Consider the following 22,009-nt stretch of genomic DNA (forward strand, 5'->3'; position numbering starts at 1 on the left):
GTACCCTCTGAAATTGCTGTCTTAGGTTCCCTGCATCATCTGTCCCCTACAAGCGCAATGTTCAAATTTTAATTTTAAAAAAATACATGCCAGTTTCCATAACCCATTGAATGAAATCCTTCTTGGATTCCATTCTTATTCTTACTGTGAAAGTAGAAAAGGTCCTGTAGGCCCAAAGGGTGATGGCCAGTGGGGGTGATGCCCAGGCATGATTGGGCCATTTCTTGCTGTGACCTCACAAGGAGCCATTGTGAGGGAGTCTGAATCCCCGGGTATATAACAGAGTGACTGAGGCTGGGATTTTGTCCATAAGTACAGGAAGCTCTTGGTGGTGACCTGTCGGACTCCCAGCTAGTTAGTGCGTTTGGTGGTTGGCGGTTGGTGATTTGTGGTCTTTGGCGATTGTTTCTTTGATTTGGGTTTTTTGTGTTATCTTGTTTTGTTTTTTGATTTTGGTTTGTTGTTTTAGTTTCTTATTTTGTTTTTAGCTAGCATCCTTAGTTGGTGTTCCTGCTTAGGATGCATAGTAAGAGTAGTGAGTTTAGTGTAGTGCCGCAGGGGCCTGGCTCCTGCCAGGAGAAGGCCTTCACAGACCATTACCAGGTCGTGAAGGACATTGATCATGGGGCAAATGGTCAGGTGATCCTAGCCCGCCATCTGCACACTGGGGCCGAGGTGGCGGTGAAAGTCCTGCCAAGGAGCACGTGGGAGAATTTGGTCCACTCTGAAATACTGGCGATGAAGACCCTGAACCACCCGAACGTGATCCAGCTCTTTGAGGTGATTGAAACCCACAAACAGATCTACATAGTGATGGAGTACGGGGTTGGGGGATCTTTATTTGACCTCATCCCGCCTAGGGGCATGCAGGAGGAGGAGGCCAGGAGACTCTTCAGGCAGATCGCGAGTGCAGTGTGCTACTGCCACAAGATGCACATCTTGCACAGAGACCTGAAGCCCAAGAACATTGTGCTGGATGCCAGAGGCAACATCCGAATCGTTGACTTTGGCTTAAGCACCATGTTCAAGCCTGGGCAGAAGCTGACCGAGTTTTGGGGCACCCTGGACTACCTCGCCCCGGAATGTGTGCGCGAGGAAGTACACGAGGGTCCCCCAGTGGACAGCTGGAGCCTGGGTGTCATTTTATATTATATGTTGACTGGACACCGCCCATTTATGGCAGCCAGCATGAAGGGGCTGATGAGGAAGATCTTACACCCCAAGTTGAAATTTCCCTGGCGCGTCTCAGCCAAAGCCAAAAGACTCATCAAGAAAATCTTGACAGTGGACCCCAGAGCAAGGCCCTCGGCAGAGGAGATCTTGGCGGACCCGTGGCTGAATCAGGGTGAGGAGAAGTTACCTTCCCATGATGTGCCCCTCCCCAACCTCTCAGACCCCACAGTACTGACAATGCTGTTCGACATGGGGTACGACCCTTACAGTACCTGGGTGTCGCTGTCCCAGAGAAAGTTTGATGGGGTGATGGCTTCCTATCTCATAATCCAGCGGCAGATAAGCCAGGGGGCAGGCTGCATGAAGCCCCTGGGAAGGAGGGTTGCGCCTCGCCCATGCCCCAGGGATCCTTCCATTTCCCCTGCCCTCCCGCAGAGGAGGGCGAGTGAGCCTGCCCTTCACACCTTCCCCTTGCCCTGTGAGCATCATCAGCCTCGGGAGGCCAAGGAGTCAGGGCAGAAAAGCTTCAGAAGGGGCAGCTGGCCTGCCATTAGATTCGCCTTGCTATATGAGAAGCCCCCCACTCCCAGGCTAGCCTCTCAGCATCACTCTGACATACCCCAACCCTGCCCATCAACAACAGACAGCCATGTCTCCCAAGATGCCACCACAGGGCGTCCCCAGGGCCACAGGATGGTTTGGAAGCGGGTGAGGAGGAGGATGGCTGCCTGCTTGCGCAGACTGTGCTGTTGCACACCCTCATGTGATGGCGAAAACGAGGCTCCTACACCAGGAGAGCAGAAACCTCCTAGGTTCACAAATCGGGTGGTTCCAACATAAATGGACAGTTCAGATGGACCAAAGGAAGAAACAGCCAGCCAGAGGACTCTCTACTCCATGGATGCTGTCACTATGTTGGCATTTGTCACATGGACTCCCACCGCTGCAGGACTGAGTGCCTACCGGCTGGGCTTCTCCACATGGGGGGTCCAGCCAGGAGCACATCTGGATCTACCTGAACATCAGGCATCTCCCATGCCTCCACCTGCCGGGACATCAGATGAGACTGTTTTCCCTGAGACCCTTCCCCCCTGCCTTTTCGCATGCTTTTGTATGCAGTGATATTTCTCAATAAATTGGTTTCTCTGAAATTGCATTGTCTACCTGATATTCTAAATATTCTGACAATGCTGATCTATAAAAGAGGGGAAGTGTCTGAGTGTCAGAGCCCACCAGGCATCCTCTCGTAGACCTAACTGCTTCCCTCTCCTGTTTAATGTACATAGACTTGTTCACCTTGAACCAGTGCAGAGGAGGACTCACTCACTTTAGCCTGTGTATAAGGTAACATGCTCACCTTTAGCCAATATGGATGTGGACTGTTTCCTTAGTGTGGAGGATCTCTTGGTCAATAGGTCATGCTTTGACCTATTGCCATTGGCGATTTGCTCCCTTTAACCCAGTTGGATGGGACATAACTGACTTTGAGCTGGCAGCCTTTGACAGAAGGAATCCCTTCCTGAGGTGTGTGGAGGGGATGGGTGGCAATTGTTGGAGAAATCACATCTGAGAAGACATTGGAAACCCCAGAGAGTTCTATGGCATCATCTCCTTCCTACTGTTTGCAAGTAAGGCCGAGGAGGGCCAGGGGTTGGGATGGGCCTGCCTATGGCCCTGACTGTGTGCCTCACCACCTGCCATGCTGCCTCACCATTCCTCGTGGCCCTAGCTGAAGGTAGTAGGGAAGGGAGCACATGGGGTTTGGGGAGTGGAGATGACAAACCATCTATGGATGTTTGCATAAAAGCAAAATGTACTCATGTGGAATTGCTCTTTGCTTTGGGGTTCTCTTGCAGCTTCTGCTATTCCCTCAATGATTGGGTGTGGATACCTTAAAAAAATGTAGGTCACATGTGTCATTTTAGTAGTTTTTTCCATTTTCTGAAATTAGGCCCCATTTGTGAAATTGGGATTTTTTTTTTTAAAGAGAAACACTTTGCATGTTTTATATAGAAAAAAATCCCAATGGTGGTGAATCCCTCTAAGGCTTGAGGCAGGGGCACAGGTGTGTAGCCAGGAAATGGCCATTTTCTGACCCAACCTTGGCCTATGGAAGGAATTGCCTAAGAGCTGCCTGAAAGGTCACAAAGTGCAGGAGGTTCTGGGAAGCAGGAGAGGCCTACTGAGGATCATGGAAAGGTGTCCTGGGTGTGAGACCAGGACGCAAGAAAAGACCACTGACTCCAATTAAAATCAAATTAAAGCAAGCTTATTATTTCGACCGGCCGGACTGCCTTTTCCTCCCAAAACGGTGGGAACAAGACAGCAGCCCCAGCTTTCCTACCCAGAAAGTTCCACAAAGGGGGGTTACAGATAACAGAACTCTGACAAGCATCACACTAATGGTAGTTTACATTTTTTGCTGGCCCCAACATCAGAATTTATGAGGACCATTAGAGCCTCAGAGAGGGTCGTTGTCTGGCCAGGGAAGGCCAATATTTATGAGGTGTCACTAAAGTTTCAGAGAGGGCTGCTATCTGGTCAGAGAGCCAGGCATGGGTGAGTTCAAGGCACGGGCAGGCATTTCAAGCAGGTTCAGAATTTGCAGTAATTTATAGTAAAGCCGAAATTAGCTTTTCATGGCTTTGTGGTGAGAGGGCTCCCAATTTAATAAAAGATCAGGTTGGGTTTATCATTCCCCCCTTTTCTTATGTGTCCCTTTCAAATTTTTGATAGGGTAGGGGAAGAGCACTGAGGGAATTTTAATCCCTCAGGTAACAGTCTCCAAATTTTTAGAACTCACCCAAAACCGGTCTCCCTGATTTTACCTGACTTAATTAATTACTTATATTGATAATCTATTTATTTTTGGCTCCATTGTTGTAAGAAGAGAGGCGTCACTCATTTTGGCTTCTTCTGAGCTGAGAGAGGGTGATGTGAGGGGGCACGGTGTGAGGGACATGAGTTGCCTTTTAGAAGTCAGTTCGGTTTGAAGTCTGGTTGGGGAAGAACAGGTTGTAAAGTCATCTGGGGATGGGTGCTTCTATGAGAGAAACAAAAACCGTGAGTACTGAGTAAATGTTGCAGCAGCTGGAACATGTCACTGTATAGAAGTTCCCTCACCAGGCTTTAACATTTCCAGTTATCAGGCCTGTAAATTTAACATTTAACTTTTAGTGTTACAGATGTCCTTCCCCATAAGATACAGCTTAATAATTTAATGTCATCTGATCTTGCAAAATTCTTTTACTAGTATGAGCTCTGTGTCTAATAGAGAAACCTTTAATTCTGTTACTCAGGGCTGGATAATCATACTAGCAAACACGAAGCCTACCTGTGTAGGTTAGGAATATCTGTAGGCCTTAAACTAAAACTTCTGTCTCTGGCAGCTCCTCTTGATAGTCTCTTTTTATAGTTATCAGACATTTCTGTCTGAGAATCCTTCTTTGTAGCCTCCAGTCTTACTTATTTTGGGAGGCTAACATAAAGTGTATACCTTAAATAATAACAATAATAATAATAATTATTATTATTATTACCATCATCATTATTATTATTTAAAATGCCCAGGAATGGCTGTATTTTGGTTTTAACTGTCTTTGCTAAGTGTTTAAGATGAAGCAGTCAAACTGACTTTTGTTTCTATCTATTGTTAACAGTCAGCTGAGCTTTTATGGGAGTCATTCCTGGGGAAACTTCTCAGTTCTGCTAGTGCCATTTGCGCTAGGATGGGTCTAGGTCTTGCTTGACCATGTGGCTTCCCTCGGAAGCACCAGGGATGTCTCCCTTCTCTGATGACTCTCCTCTTCATAGCAAATGTACTGATTGGCTTTCTGTTCTCCAGTGGTCTCATTAGACTCCCTGATCAGGAGGTTATGTGGCCCAGAGTTGCAAAGCTCTTTAGAGAAGTCCCCTGTTCCCTGGATTCAGACTGACTCAGAGGGCAAGAGCCAAATATTGGTTTTTCTGGCCCTTTTCATTTAACTTTAATTTTAAAACTTAATCTTAAACATCCAGCAAATAAATTTTAACAGCCTTATATTAAGAGTACTGGGCTTTAATGTCTATAACTTTATAATTATTCATCTTTTTATTAATTGGAATCTGTATTATCCTATCTGATGGCTTATTATCTCAAACTAACCCATGTTGTGTTCTAAAAGCAACACTTCTGTAAAACACTAACAGGGAATCTTTAGATCACTTATAAGGAAATTACAAAATAAAATTAACAAGAGTAAAAAACACTTAGTTCGTGTAACAGCTACCCTGAATTTTTGGCTGAGTTATATATTATATCCCCTGTTTGAGATCCTAGTAATCTTGACAGAAGAAAAACATCAACAAAAACAAACTTTTGAATATAACTTTAAATGAACTAAAATCTGGCCTACTGTTGTTTTCATAGTCATTCTCACATGTAGTAAGATGGGACACAGAGCCTCATCTCAGGTAAGGCAGGGCTCTTTATAAGTCTTAAGTGTTTTAGTTCTAAAGCTGATCTTTGTATTTTTAATTATCATTTTACAAAGTTTACATAAATTGTTTGAGGTCACATGAACATTAGCTAACACCATATGATATCACATTTAAAACATGAATTAAAGAAAAGCTGAAAGTTTTTAACCTTTACATAGATTAGGCTCTCATTAACTTAAAAATACATTTAAATTGTTCCCCAATGTAAGAAGTAACAAAACTTTACATATCTTATTGATAACAGGTAAATAAATCCCCAATATATTTTTTACCATACAACTTCCGAACACCAGCTTGATATAATGCTCTTTCAAAGTTTCTACCTTACAGACTTGTATACCTGGAAGATATGAGCACATTAATAGCATCACAATTACATTGATGTTTCTACATTAACCAAGTTTAGCTTTTAAAGAAATGGCAGTACAGTGCTCTAAAATAACAGTTCTTATTTAACCAGTTGTTTAATTTTTATGGTTGCTTGCTCTAGAAAAAAGTAAAACTTAAGTTTATGTTATGGGTAAACTTATGTTTTAAGAAATTTTTGTCTCTTTAACACATGACTGATTTTTACAATCTTATACAGACTTTAGTGCAAACTTATACAGACCTTAGTAAATCAATCAGATATCTAACAAAAGTACTCATGAATGAGTAATCCCATATCAAATTTACTTTACTTATTTATCAAAATATTAGACAAATGTATTGAACAGTGTAAACCATTTTTTGTTGAAGGAAAAGTCCTAGAACCAAGGTATATTAGACATTTTATAGACATTAATATTTTATGAGTTTTTTGAACACCTAGAAAAACTTGTAAGCTTAAATTTAAAGACATTTATTTTTATCTGTTTATCCAATTTAAATTGAACCATTTAAATCACATGAATTAAAGATCTTTGGATCCATTTTTTAAATTTGTTTTTATGAGCGCTCCTTATATATGTTAATTTGTATATCATATATATGATATACAGACATATGTATATATAGACATACAACACATTACAAAAGTGTGCACACATAACAATAGTAAAGGCCTTAGTAACTTTTCACAGGTGAAATCTCCATTGCAATGTTTCAAAAACTCCACAGTTGGTCAAAGATAGGACTGATCAGAAAAACATTAACCTAGGTCTGTAGGGTCAAAATCATGAGCTCAAAAAAATACAGAATCTAAGGAAAAAAAAACAAGAGTCCTAGTAAAAATGACTGGCCAGTAATTAGTAAATACCATACAATTTACTTTTTTTTTTTTTCCTTAGGTCTCAGATCAGTCTACTACTGAGCTTGCAGGCTTCTTTCATTTGCATTTCAACATAAGTCCTGGCTGAGGTCTGGAAGGAGCAGGGAAAAACTGCTACTCTGAGCAGACACCTCAGGCCTAAGGCATTTTAATTATAAGTCATAATTTTCAGGTTCGAATGTTGAAAATTATGATACAAGTTTAAGATACAATTCACAAAATTTTATATCTTTACATCTTGTTTTTACAACAGATACCATACTATGATTTACTATCCTTGTCCAAATTAATGCACTGGTACACACAGTAACATTTTCTCAGGCTACCCAATTCAAAATTGGTGAAAAAAGACTGAATGATTGGGAAGTTACTTGCCAACTTGGAAGTAGAGTTCTTCAGTTTTCCATCCTAAGTATTTAAGTTCTCTGGCATGAATTATCTGAAATCATAAACTAAACAATTACCTAAACCCAACTTTTAACTACAGCATTGTGCAATGCATCAAAAACCCATTCAGATACCAGATTGTTACAATAAAACATCATCTTTTAGACACACATTCAGCCAAGATCATTCCCAAGAAACAATTTATAATATCAACACACTATTGCACATGTCTTAAAGGGTCAGAAACAAAGACACAGGACAGACAGAGAGGAGCTCCAGACTATGGCTGACAGACAGAAACCTTTAAAACAGAGCAGATAAGAGAAAAATCTCCTACACCAGTGGCACCATAGATGTCCCCACAAGGGGACCAGATGTTTTCACAGAGGGGCAACCTGAAATATAAAATCAAGGGTCTCCATGGCGACTTTACTGCATTAAGTGTCTCCTTTTTCTTTTTCTCTTTTCAAGAAGATAGAGGTGGCATAATCCTTACAGTGCAGGGAAAGAAGGAGGGAATCCCGAAGCAACAGGGCTTCGGCAGCTACTGGGAGTCCCTCAGTCCCTCCTTTTACTTACAGGATTCCACCCCAAGCACATTCCATCTCCTATCATTTCAGTAGTCAGTTCTCAAAAAGTTCTGGGGGTGGGGGGGTATCAAAATTTGTAACTGAAAGTTCGGTTCCTGACCTCAGAGCCAATTAATGCCAATTTAATAATGAGGACAGGGTTTTGAGAAAAAGAAAAAGGGAATTTTATTGCTTTGCTAACAAAGGAGAAACACCGGGGACTCTGCCCAAAGGTTGTGACTCTTGATCTGGAGGGACAAGGGGTTTTAAAGGAGTCTCACTTGTTAACCTGGGAAATACTCAGTTAGATCCCCAGCAGGCATTGCCCTCCTGCAGTGGGTGTGATCCAGCAGCCAGCCAGGGGCTTCTCTCCTCCTGCTTAACAAAGGGGGATAAAGTTCATCACAGTTCCTTAAAACACAGTCCAAAGGGGTGTCAGGCTGACTTGCTTTATTACCCATTTTCACGTCCAATATCCTTAAGTTTTTACCACTGAAAGCACACAAACAAACAACCAAAAAACATATAGAACACAGAACAAAACACAAGAAAACAGAAACCCGGCGCCGAAACAGAAAAACAGAGGAGCAATGCAACGTCTTGCCAAAGCTCCGGGGTAGGAGTGCGTGCATGCCCGTCGGCACCTCTCTACCCTTCCAGAGGAATTCCCTACAGAACAGAACAGAAGACAGAACGATTTCTCGTACTGTCCGGACAGGAGTATATGTGAGCCTCGCCAGGCCACCTCTCTGTCATCAGAAGAGATCTCCCTTAACCGGATATCAGATGTTATAAAGGCACCACTTACCTATGGAGGCCTCCTCCACCAGGTGCTTGCTGATTTTAGTGCTGCAGTTCACTGCAGGGTTCCGGGGACTGAAGGCTCACCCGAGGCCTTGGAACCTCTCAAGTTGCGCACCCCCTAGAGTGGCTCTCCAGCCCGGGGCCCTGGAGCAAAGGCCAGCTTTAGAATTTCCAGCAGTCTGGTCTTGTGGTCTGGTCGGGCAGGGTCATCTCGCTGAGGAACTCCAAAATGTTAGACCAGGACGCAAGAAAAGACCACTGACTCCAATTAAAATCAAATTAAAGCAAGCTTATTATTTCGACCGGCCGGACTGCCTTTTCCTCCCAAAACGGTGGGAACAAGACAGCAGCCCCAGCTTTCCTACAGCCCAGCTTTATAGCCCAGAAAGTTACACAAAGGGGGGTTACAGATAACAGAACTCTGACAAGCATCACACTAATGGTAGTTTACATTTTTTGCTGGCCCCAACATCAGAATTTATGAGGACCATTAGAGCCTCAGAGAGGGTCGTTGTCTGGCCAGGGAAGGCCAATATTTATGAGGTGTCACTAAAGTTTCAGAGAGGGCTGCTATCTGGTCAGAGAGCCAGGCATGGGTGAGTTCAAGGCACGGGCAGGCATTTCAAGCAGGTTCAGAATTTGCAGTAATTTATAGTAAAGCCGAAATTAGCTTTTCATGGCTTTGTGGCAACATGGCTCCCAATTTAATAAAAAGATCAGGTTGGGTTTATCACTGGGGAGGAAGCCCAGGCCCAGGTGACAACTGCAGGCCCACACTGGGACAGTCACAGAGGTGTGGGATCCTAGAGGACGGGAGGGAGGCAGTGTAGAGGAGGAACGCCCTTTTGCATTTTGTGTGGTTGTTCTCAGGAGCAGAAGGACAGGGTGTCCTGGACTGGCATTTGCCTCGAGGCCTGCCCCTGGGCCAGGCTGGCACTTGTCAGGCAGGTGTTCTCCCTGCGGCTCCTAGAAACAGATGTTGGCCTTTCCTCTGGGGTCAGTGTAACTCCTGCTCTAGGTAGGAAGAAAGGGCTGTTTCATTTACTCAAATATTTATATATGTTGATGTCCAGCTCCTTCATGCTGAGGACTTTCTGTTGAGTAGAGCACAAACCATGGGTTCCATCCTTACAACCTACACCAGCTTTTCCCCTTTTCCAAGATGCCTGTTCCCTCCAGGGCCTTCTTGCCTCTTCCTGCCTGTTGGACACAAGTACAGTCAAGAAGCAATGGTATGGACAGTGCATATCTCCAACTGACAGGAGTTTATCCAGAGTGGTCTAGAAAGCCATTTGTGACATCTTTCATCTTCACAAACACTGAATAGAATAGATCTCTTTTTAGAGTGATAGAAAATTAAACCTTACTAGTTGTCTCCATTGCTCCTTGAGATGACTGGCTATATTTGCTTCCTAAAACCAATGAGATGTTGGAAACAGCTTTACACACTTTTGATTTCACCCTGTCTCTCTGCAAGCAATAACTGCATTTCAAAGACTAATCTACTTTTTCACATTCAAAGGTGATTTGAACATTGTGATTCTAGTCTTGCCCTTTGCTCTCTCCTCTTGATCCTTCTCTGACTTTTCTCTTTCCTTTCTCGGTTACCTCTTTGCTTCTTAGGCTACATTGAGACTCCTACTAGGATGTGCAATTTGATCATAGAATTTTTTTTTTTTTGTAAATCATTTCAGGAAGAGTTTGATATCTCCCGTTACAGAATTTTAAGAGGTGATTTTGGTCTGGTTCATATCTGTAATCCCAAATGACTTGGCAAGCAGAGGCAGGAGGATCACAATTTGAAAGGCAACTTTAGCAACATAGTAAGCATCTTTCTCATATTAAAATTAAGCAATAATAATAAAACAGACTGGGGATGCAGCTCAGCAGTAGAGGACCTGTGAGTACAGTCTCCAATCTCTCTCTCTCTCTCTCTGACACACACACACACACACACACACACACACACACACACACACAGCAGATTATGTTTAAATTGATATTTACCATTCTATCTATATTCTGGTGTTTCCCAATTCAAAGGTCATACTGATCTCCATCTTTCCTATTTCTTTAAGAAGCCGCATTAACAAAGTGCTCAGTTTTCCATGAATATATTTTATAGTTCACCTGGGTAATGTCTGATGATGTGCTGACAGAGCAAGTGGTGTAGATTCTGTTTCCTGAAGATTGATCATCTATTGATCAGTTGACAGATATTTTTTTCTGGTGGTTTCTTACACTGATGGAAATGAGAAAACTATGTTATTTCAAGAAACCTCTGTTAGGACTGCAAACATATAGGTCTTTACAGTATATGCCCACCTCTCTTATTTTTTTTTTTGTTGAAAAATGAATTTCCACAGTGAATTAAAAGACTGAAATATATAGACATTTGGTGTAATGTCTCTTTACATGGAATTTTAATAATTTTTTTCTGAGAATTGACATATATACATGAGTATATTATGAGAATATGACATATACACGAGTTGTTATCAATTTTATTTCATTGATTCCTATTCTGTAGGTTAAAAGAGAGCTATGTAGTAGGTTTAGAAATAGTTGATTGGAGACCTTCTGTAGGTCCCATTAATTAGTCGTATTTTTTATGTTAGGGTGATAAATTTTAAATAACTATGTTGTGTTAGTAATTATTCAGAAAGCTTTACTGATTTACAGGGATTGGCTTTTTTTTCCTAAAGTTTTTAGCTGGTCACACATAAGCATATTGACTGAAATACCATCTTATGTTGCATTATTATAATTAAATGGATTTTGCATATTTTGGTATAAGGTATTTTATGAATAGTATCAACATGGTAGCCGTATTAATAATCCTAAATCATTTATATTAGCTTTAGGATATCTGTATGGATATTCTTTGAATAAAGAGTGGTTGAAACTTTACTAGAAACAAAGTATTGAAGGCCCACTGGGCAGTTCTAATACAAGAGGGTTGAAGAGCCCAGATTCTCCAGATACCTCAATACCAACCAAGTCAAGTTTCAAATTACTCTGTGTATGTTTGATTTAAAGCTTCCCCTCTGCATGTGAAATAGGGATAAATACAAAATAGGATGTCAACAAGGCAACCAGTGAAGTGGGTGCTTAGATATCCTCATGAGACATCAAAGTGAGATATAAAAGTAAGACATGAAATGTCTGCAGGCAGTCTGTTTTTTGCTGATAGTGGAGGGTAGACTCTTCACTTTATAAAAAAATTTTTGCATTAAAATTCTTAATACACCATTATACCATAATTTATATTTCTGCTTATATATAAGGTATGTTGACACCAAATTCACATCTTCATACGTGTATTTTGTATAATGATGAGGGTCTCTTTTGATTTATCATCTTGATTGGAAAACTCGAAACATCTACTTAACTTTTTTTAGCCATAACAACAGGCAGGTGTCCATCTTTTGTAGGGAGTATCTTTCCAATTTATTTGCATTCTTTCAAAAAAAATTTTTTTTAGTTGCACACAATGCCTTTATTTTATTTATTGTTATATGGTGCTGAGGATTGAACCCAGAGCCTTCATATGCTAGACAAGCACTCTACCACTGAGCCACAACCCCAGCCTCATATTTGCATTCTTAAATTAGATATTCCATGACTTTATTGCACAGAGAAGATAAGAAGAAAATCATCTTGGCAGAAGATTGCCAATGTAAATGGCAAGAAATTTCCTGTTTAGAATTTTTTTCTTTTTTGTAATATCAGAAATTCTGAAAATTTGTAGATGGTAAACCTGTTTCAGAGTGAAAAAGAACAACATTGATTTTGAACAGTATATTTTTGTACTTAAATTTATTTTGGAACATAAAAATCATAAACACAAAATCATAATGTAAAGTTATGTAATATTTTGATACATGTGTATATTGTAAAATGTTTAGATCAGGTTAAACGTATCTATTTCCTCCAACACATTTTTATGTGTTTAGAAATTCAAAATCCTCTGGCTTTTGCAGATACCCAGTTCATAATTGTTATGTGTAGTTACTGTGTTGTACAAGAGCACCCCAAGAGTTCTTGCTCCTGTCTTAATGGTGACTTCGTATGCTTTGATCAACATTTCCCCAACCCTCCTCTCCTCTACTCTCCCCAGTCACTGGGAAGCACCATTCTATTTCCAACTTCTGTGAAATCAACTCTTCTAGATTCCATGTATTTGTGAGATCATGCAGTCTTTGTCTTCCTGCACCTGGCTTACTTCATTTAATAATCTCTAGTTGCATCCATGCTGTCACAAATGCCAGGGTTTCCTCCTTTTTATGGCTGAGTGGTATTCCATTGTGTATATGTACCACATTTTCTTTATTCATTCATCAGCTGATGAGTACTTAGATTGTTCCCATATCTTGGTTATTGTGAATAGTGCTGCACAATCATGGGAGTGCAGATGTCTCTATGACTCACTGATTTCATTTCCTGTAGATATATCCCAGTGGGGGATGGCTGGATCATGTGGTAGTTCTCTTTTTGAAATTCTGAGGAACCTCCATACTGTTTCCATGATGGCTGAGTTCACCAGCTGCTCCTACCAATAGTATGTATTCACTCCATGTCCTTGTCAGCACTTGATGTTGTCTTTTTGATATTAGTCATTCATACAAGAATGAAGATTTGACATTGTGGATTTGATATATATTTTCCTCATGATTAGTGATGTCCTAAAGCATTTCCCATGTTTCCATCTAGTAGTTTCACAGTTTCAAGTTTTACATTTAGTCTTTAATCCATTTGGAATTGGTTTTTTTTAAAAAAAATGGTGATAGGTTAGGAATCTAGTTTCACTCTTCTGCATATGAATTTCCTTGTTTTACCAACAACTTTTACCGAAAAACCTATCTTCTCTCCATGACATGTTCCTAGCACTTTTTGTTGAAAATTAGTTGGCTGTTAATTTGTGTGTTTACTTCTAGGCCCTCTATTCTGTGTATGTGACTACTTTTATGCAAATATCATGCTGTTCTTACAGCTTTCACTCTCATTTATTTGGGAATGTTGTACCTTACATTAAAATAAAGTAGTGTTTTCTTATACATGAATTAATTTTTTTATGAAGTCCTTTTTTATTGATAGACTCATTTCTAATATCTTACTGTTCAACTCTGTACACACCATATAAATCCTTACATGTGGACACATTTATACAAATAAATATTCACCTATGAATTCCTAGGATAGCTTTTTCTCCCCCACCCAACTGTTTTGGAGACAGATTATTATCATTCTATTAGTTATTGGTCTAGGCTTCCAAGTCACCAGTGTAAGAAGGTATTCATTTTTACCAACGTAATCTTTCTGGGGTCAGGGTGAGCTGTTGTCCAGTGGTAACAAGGTCCTACTTATTTAAACATAATGATTGGGTCATTGGTTTTATAGAATAGAATAGGTGTAATTTAGTCAGGATAGAAATATTCATTCAAATTATTTTTAAGCAACTGATATTTGAAATATATGAAGTTCTTACCATTTAATGAGCTGCAATTTCAGTAATTTGTGATATTCTCCTACAGCATTGATTTTTAATGTTGATTAATTATGGTGAGTAATCTTTTTCTTTGCATCTTTCCTCCACTGACCATCATTCATTTACCCATTTTCTGCTCTTTGATGTAGTCCAAGATGGAGTTTATCCAGTGGTGTGCTGGTCATATTTTATAGCCAGATGTAGGAGAATGGGTGTTTAAAACTCTGCTTTTGACAATTCCTGAGATGTAAAATACTTGTTATGGCTGTGGATGACTTCAAGCTACCTATGTGATGCTATGGACACAGAGCATGAAAGAGATGGGCTCTCACAGGCTGGTGCAAGCTGAATTGCTCACCCTGGCTTATCCCATCTTAGCCCTAATTCTACTACAAAGATAACGAATCATGAATGATTTTCTGGTTGGTATTGTTCTTATACTATAGTTAGGATTTTGAGTATAGCCAAGTATAAAATACCTGTGGGTATGTAGCATTATTATGATATTCCAAAATAAAAACTGACAATGTATAACCCCATCTTTTCCATTTTTCAGTTGGGTGGAAAGCTTTGGATGTCAATCTAATATTGAATTAGATTCCAATTGTGTATGAAAGAAACTATCTTGCAACAAGAGATTCTTAGGATTGAATAGACTGTCTGTTTGACTCCTGGTATATACAAACAAATCTAATAAAATATCCAAGTGAATTTTTTATAATATTCAATTGAACTAAAAGTTTTATGAAATGGGAGAATATTGTAAATGCTTAGGAGAAAGAAAACAAAAGTAAGGATGTGTAGTTCATTTATTCAAATTTAAAGGTAATTAAAGCAGACTTCATCTTTATTGGTTAAATTTCCAGATATGGTTTTGAAGTGTACATACACAAGGGGCCTTTGTTCTGAAGCCAGCTCCTTTGCTCTTATTTTCTCCGCTATTGAGATTAGCTCACTGCTGATAGAGGCTCATCACGACATTCATGTAGTGTGGTCCCAGAGATTGGGATTTGGGGTGTTAACTTTCTTCTACCTAAAACCTTTATCTTAAGTGGCCTGAGATTCTGTATTAGGTAATAATGGGCCTCATATAGAATGCATGTGGAACCTGCCATTGGTCTCAGTTTATAAGAGGCCAGTTACATTATCCAGAATTGCTTTTTTTTGTTTTTTGTTTTTTGTTTTTTTGGTACTGATTGAACTCAGGGGCACTCGGCTACTGAGCCACACCCCCAGCTCTATTTTGTATTTTATTTAGAGACAGGGTCTCACTGAGTTGCTTAGCACCTTGCTTTTGCTGAGGTTGGCTTTGAACTTAAAATTCTCCTGCCTCAGCCTCCCAAGCCACTGGAATTACAGGCGTGCACCACCATGCCCAGCTATCCAGAGCTGTTTTTTGACATTCAGAAACTTATGTCCTCAGACCTTTAAAAATTTGTCACAACTCTCTAACCTATAATAAATAGCTTTCAATAGGGCATTTTAATTGCTATTACTAGTAATTTGACTCCTTCTCATATAGAGCCAAAAAAATTGTTTCTCTTTGCTTTATTTTTTAAATCATTGAAATTATTTTGTAAATTATTTTGTAAATTATTGTAGGTAGTAATTCTGTGTTTAGTTATAGATACTTAAGCGAGGTAATCTAACCTCAATCCAGTCTTAAACTGAGCATTACCCATTTTTACATTAACAAAATCAGAGGATATAGCCTATGATGGGTCTTTGGAGTCACAGGATATTGGTTAATACCATGAAATCAGAAAATGCTCATAGTCTACCCTTCACAGACTATAATTTAAGAGACAGAGGGTTTGTCAGAGAAAGTAGGTAGTGCACTTGAAGGAGATCACCAGGAGTCATCTTGAGTGGCTGGAGGAGCTACATGATTTGATTCAGAAGGACAGACACTGGCTAAGGCATCCAGGAGGGTGGGAAGTGAAGGGGAAATGCTGGGTACAAGCTTTACTTAATCCTGAGGTGTATGAGGACAGAGCCAGCTCTTTAGTATTCATTCATCATTGATTGACCTTGTGAATCAGATCTAAATGGTGCTTTATAATCTGCTGACAATTCCTGTGATTATCATGGCATGTTGTAGTTTCTGGCTCAATGCCTGCTGTTTTCTTGTCTATTATGAAACAGCCTAGAGCATCACAGAGGTAAGCATTTCCTGACTGGTTTGGCTGCCTGTGTAAACATTTTCCCATATCTGAGACAGATAAGTATTTTAAAAGTTCCATTCTGGGGACATTGGCCTATATGCTTCATCTTCATCCCCAATAATCCCATTTTTATTTAGGTGTTTACAACTGCATTGCCTTCTTGATGATTACTGTCATTGTGATTAGGATCCATAACATTAACTATGGCAATTTCTACATCATACCTTCCTCAGACTGTCCTTCACCTTTGCTAGTTTTATGAACTAAATAAACAGTATAATATTGTATTATAGTGAACAGTATAATATTGTATTCAAGTGTGGATGTTGAGTGCTTTAAATGTATCTAATCTGAAATGAGATGTGCTATAAGTGTAAAATAATACACATTATTTCATTCTTCTTTATGGCTGAATACAACTCCATTGTTTGTATATACCTCATTTTCTTGAATCATTCATCTGTTGATGGACATCTGGGTTGTTTCCATAATTCGGCCATTGTGAACTATGCTGCTATAACCATTGCAGTGGGTATATTGTTACATATCCTGATTTTAGTTCTTTTGGATAAACACTGAAGAAGCACCCCCTCAGGGCATGACTCCAGTGACCCATCTCCTCCAGTCACTTTCCACCTGCCTACAGTTAACACCCATTTAGTCCATTGAAATGAGTAGGGTCTGATTAGGTACAGTGCTAGTACAGAGCTACTCTTCAGTCAATTTGCCTTTGAATATTCCTGCCTTCACACAGCAGCTTTTTGGGGAACACCTAATTTTGAAACCACAAAAGGTTTAAAAGCCTCTCTGCTTGGAACTCTGAGGCAGGGGGATCATATGTTCAAGCCCAGGCTTAGCAACAGAGCAAAATCTTGTTATTTTCATGTGAGTATCAGAAAATGTGAACTGAACAACAGAAAACATAAGCTACAATGGACTGAAATAAACCAATTTTTGAAAAGCATGAACTACACAACAATATGAACCTTTCAGGGTCCAATGATCATTAGGAAGTTAAGTTGCTAATTTGAGAATCTCCAAAGGGATCTTGGGTATAGGTGGAGAATTCTACCTCACAATTAAAGAAGAATCAGTACAATTCTATGCAATCATTTCCAGGGAGTAGACGAGCAAGGAGCAATTCACAAGTTATTTTATGAGGCTAGCATTACTAGATCATTAACTAGAAATTATAGTGTCAAAATAAACAATGGAAGAAACCCAAAATTGAGTGTTCAAATTCCATCCTAAAGTAAACAGGAAAATCCCTATATAATAGGACATTTCATTGATAAGAATAGAATAACAGGGCAAATTCAACATCTATGGATAAAAACTGTTAGAAAACTAAGAATATAATGATATGGGTTGAAATATATCCCTTGAAAGCTTTCTTAGGTTCTAACAAGACTGAAGGAAATGGCATTATGATGATGTAATTACCACAAGATTGGCTCCTAAGGGAATAGGACAAGCTGGGGCAAGGGCCAAGCTTCTCCTTTCCTAGCAACATGGGACAAACAAGGAAAGGAGACACAGGAAAGAAGTACCCTCTCAGGGCTTTACTCCAGTCACTTTCCACCCACCTACAGTTAACACCCAATTTATCCATTGAAACGAGTAGGATCAGTTTAGGTACAGCTCTCACAATCCACTCATTTTGCCTTTGAATATTCCTGCCTCAACACAGCAGCTTTTGGGGAACACCTCATTTTTAAACCACAAGTGCCTTAAGCCTATCTGCTCGGGACACCGAGGCAAGGAGAATCACATATTCAAGCCCAGCTTAAGCAACTCAGCAAGCACTCGTCTCACAATGAAAAGGGGACAGATCTAACTCAGTGATACAGCACTTGCTGAAACTGTGAGAAGCTCCTGGGTGTTGGGTTGAGTTCCAGTATATACAAAAAGAACAAAATAGGAAAGATGTAGGGCGAGGGGTTCTGAGGAAATGAGTTCCATTTTCTGCCTTTCCATCGAATGAGGACACAGCACCAAATTGCATTGACCTAGAAGTTGCCAGTCTACAGATGTGGGACTAGATAATTTGTTAATAAATCACCCAGTCCACAGCATTTGCTTTCAGCAGCATGAAGGGTCCCTGAGAATGCCTCCATGTCTTCCCCGTCTGGGAAGGACACTAGTACTGGTTCTAGGATTCTTGGCAATCAGGGTTTGTTCTTTATCACTTTGAATGTTTGAACCCACTGTGTTTTGTTCCTTAGTGCTTCCTCTCTCTAGACCCCATAGCTGTGCCTACCATGCTTGAGAGTATCTTAGGGAAGAGAGCATCATATAGTATCATGATGTGAGGGGCTACGATCCTTTTGACACCCACGATTCAGTGTTGGAAATAAAGAAGTTGAATATCTTCAGTATAGATATAAAAATGAGGTCATTCAAAGGCTAAGTTATTACAGACTTCTAGACTTGAAATGAAAAGTCCATTGAGATCCTGTTGTGGCATTCCTTCCTCCAAAGAAAATCTTAACTAAGCTTCTCCAGAAGTTTTCACCGTGATTGATTTGAGGACTCTCAGCAGAAGAGTCTCTATAGCAGAGTTCTGTGTAGATAAACTTCCTATTATCCTGTTGCTGTATTTTCCTTGGCCAGTGCCCTGGAAAGAAATCAGCACTCTGGTGCTGTATGCCCTTTTACTAGTTTTTCACAAACATAGATCCAATATAGTACTTTATAGCTGCAAAATGTGATTTGAAAAAAAAGACAAATCCTTTAACCAGGCATCTGGCCTTGAGCTGGAACTTCACAGAGATGTCTATACTTCTAAGACAGTACAGGCTACCAATTGGGCTCTATAGTCACAGCTGGCAGGAGGAGGAAAGAAAGGGGAGAAGAAGCTCTCCCTTCTCAGGCACTGTCTTTGAAGGGTTAATTTTCCCAAAAGAGTAAAAGAAAGATGTGCTTTTGTGTGAACTTCTGCAGACTGTGAACTTCTGAGCCCCTCCCCTAACAAACTGGGTATAAAGTTCTGAAACTACTTGAACTTGGAAGTCAGGGCATTACTTGATTACAGTGAAAACTGTACCCTCTGAACCTGGCTGCAGCCAAGGCAGCCAACTGTACCCTCTGAAATTGCTGTCTTAGGTTCCCTGCATCATCTGTCCCCTACAAGCGCAATGTTCAAATTTTAATTTTAAAAAAATACATGCCAGTTTCCATAACCCATTGAATGAAATCCTTCTTGGATTCCATTCTTATTCTTACTGTGAAAGTAGAAAAGGTCCTGTAGGCTCAAAGGGTGATGGCCAGTGGGGGTGATGCCCAGGCATGATTGGGCCATTTCTTGCTGTGACCTCACAAGGAGCCATTGTGAGGGAGTCTGAATCCCCGGGTATATAACAGAGTGACTGAGGCTGGGTTTTTGTCCATAAGTACAGGAAGCTCTTGGTGGTGACCTGTCGGACTCCCAGCTAGTTAGTGCGTTTGGTGGTTGGCGGTTGGTGATTGTGGTCTTGGGCGATTGTTTCTTTGATTTGGGTTTTTTGTTTTATCTTGTTTTGTTTTTTGATTTTGGTTTGTTGTTTTAGTTTCTTATTTTGTTTTTAGCTAGCATCCTTAGTTGGTGTTCCTGCTTAGGATGCATAGTAAGAGTAGTGAGTCTAGTGTAGTGCCGCAGGGGCCTGGCTCCTGCCAGGAGAAGGCCTTCACAGACCATTACCAGGTCGTGAAGGACATTGATCATGGGGCATATGGTCAGGTGATCCTAGCCCGCCATCGGCACACTGGGGCCGAGGTGGCGGTGAAAGTCCTGCCAAGGAGCACGTGGGAGAATTTGGTCCACTCTGAAATACTGGCGATGAAGACCCTGAACCACCCGAACGTGATCCAGCTCTTTGAGGTGATTGAAACCCACAAACAGATCTACATAGTGATGGAGTACGGGGTTGGGGGATCTTTATTTGACCTCATCCCGCCTAGGGGCATGCAGGAGGAGGAGGCCAGGAGACTCTTCAGGCAGATCGCGAGTGCAGTGTGCTACTGCCACAAGATGCACATCTTGCACAGAGACCTGAAGCCCAAGAACATTGTGCTGGATGCCAGAGGCAACATCCGAATCGTTGACTTTGGCTTAAGCACCATGTTCAAGCCTGGGCAGAAGCTGACCGAGTTTTGGGGCACTCTGGACTACCTCGCCCCGGAATGTGTGCGCGAGGAGGTACACGAGGGTCCCCCAGTGGACAGCTGGAGCCTGGGTGTCATTTTATATTATATGTTGACTGGACACCGCCCATTCATGGCAGCCAGCATGAATTTCAACTTACACCCCAAGTTGAAATTTCCCTGGCGCGTCTCAGCCAAAGCCAAAAGACTCATCAAGAAAATCTTGACAGTGGACCCCAGAGCAAGGCCCTCGGCAGAGGAGATCTTGGCGGACCCGTGGCTGAATCAGGGTGAGGAGAAGTTACCTTCCCATGATGTGCCCCTCCCCAACCTCTCAGACCCCACAGTACTGACAATACTGTTCGACATGGGGTACGACCCTTACAGTACCTGGGTGTCGCTGTCGCAGAGAAAGTTTGATGGGGCGATGGCTTCCTATCTCATAATCCAGCGGCAGATAAGCCAGGGGGCAGGCTGCATGAAGCCCCTGGGAAGGAGGGTTGCGCCTCGCCCATGCCCCAGGGATCCTTCCATTTCCCCTGCCCTCCCGCAGAGGAGGGCGAGTGAGCCTGCCCTTCACACCTTCCCCTTGCCCTGTGAGCATCATCAGCCTCGGGAGGCCAAGGAGTCAGGGCAGAAGAGCTTCAGAAGGGGCAGCTGGCCTGCCATTAGATTCGCCTTGCTATATGAGAAGCCCCCCACTCCCAGGCTAGCCTCTCAGCATTACTCTGACATACCCCAACCCTGCCCATCAACAACAGACGACAGCCATGTCTCCCAAGATGCCACCACAGGGCGTCCCCAGGGCCACAGGAGGCTTTGGAAGCGGGTGAGGAGGAGGATGGCTGCCTGCTTGCGCAGACTGTGCTGTTGCACACCCTCATGTGATGGCGAAAACGAGGCTCCTACACCAGGAGAGCAGAAACCTCCTAGGTTCACAAATCGGGTGGTTCCAACATAAATGGACAGTTCAGATGGACCAAAGGAAGAAACAGCCAGCCAGAGGACTCTCTACTCCATGGATGCTGTCACTATGTTGGCATTTGTCACATGGACTCCCACCGCTGCAGGACTGAGTGCCTACCGGCTGGGCTTCTCCACATGGGGGGTCCAGCCAGGAGCACATCTGGATCTACCTGAACATCAGGCATCTCCCATGCCTCCACCTGCCGGGACATCAGATGAGACTGTTTTCCCTGAGACCCTTCCCCCCTGCCTTTTCGCATGCTTTTGTATGCAGTGATATTTCTCAATAAATTGGTTTCTCTGAAATTGCATTGTCTACCTGATATTCTAAATATTCTGACAATGCTGATCTATAAAAGGGGGGAAGTGTCTGAGTGTCAGAGCCCACCAGGCATCCTCTCGTAGACCTAACTGTGCCTCCCTCTCCTGTTTAATGTACATAGACTTGTTCACCTTGAACCAGTGCAGAGGAGGACTCACTCACTTTAGCCTGTGTATAAGGTAACATGCTCACCTTTAGCCAATGTGGATGTGGACTGTTTCCTTAGTGTGGAGGGTCTCTTGCCTCTCACCAGTGTAAATTAATCTCACATGCTTTGACCTATTG

The 22,009-nt window shown here is 41.5% G+C and overlaps 2 protein-coding genes and 1 long non-coding RNA gene across 3 annotated transcripts; 2 read left to right on the forward strand and 1 right to left on the reverse strand.

Annotated features, from left to right (window-relative positions):
* The first annotated feature begins 519 nt into the window (after nucleotides 1-519).
* Nucleotides 520-2,013, forward strand: LOC144365120 (sperm motility kinase 2B-like). The gene has a single exon (XM_078015918.1). The coding sequence runs from the start codon at nucleotides 520-522 to the stop codon at nucleotides 2,011-2,013; it is 1,494 nt and encodes a 497-aa protein (XP_077872044.1).
* Nucleotides 2,014-3,420: 1,407 nt separating this feature from the next.
* LOC144365144 (uncharacterized) lies at nucleotides 3,421-6,151 on the reverse strand. Its single transcript, XR_013423359.1, has 2 exons — nucleotides 5,925-6,151; nucleotides 3,421-4,216 (listed from the first exon to the last, which is right to left on the reverse strand). It is a non-coding gene; the product is annotated as an uncharacterized LOC144365144 (long non-coding RNA).
* A 13,761-nt stretch (nucleotides 6,152-19,912) lies between these two features.
* On the forward strand, nucleotides 19,913-21,397 carry LOC144365121 (sperm motility kinase 2B-like). Its single transcript, XM_078015919.1, has one exon. It carries the CDS (start codon nucleotides 19,913-19,915, stop codon nucleotides 21,395-21,397), a length of 1,485 nt encoding a protein of 494 aa, XP_077872045.1.
* Nucleotides 21,398-22,009: the final 612 nt, after the last annotated feature.

The sequence above is a fragment of the Ictidomys tridecemlineatus genome, chromosome 6 (assembly GCF_052094955.1).
Source record: "Ictidomys tridecemlineatus isolate mIctTri1 chromosome 6, mIctTri1.hap1, whole genome shotgun sequence".
Lineage (NCBI taxonomy): Eukaryota > Metazoa > Chordata > Mammalia > Rodentia > Sciuridae > Ictidomys > Ictidomys tridecemlineatus.

Excerpts from the sequence above, each read along its gene's own strand:
- LOC144365121 (XM_078015919.1), top strand. The coding sequence starts at position 19,913 with ATGCATAGTAAGAGTAGTGAGTCTAGTGTAGTGCCGCAGGGGCCTGGC.
- LOC144365120 (XM_078015918.1), top strand. The coding sequence starts at position 520 with ATGCATAGTAAGAGTAGTGAGTTTAGTGTAGTGCCGCAGGGGCCTGGC.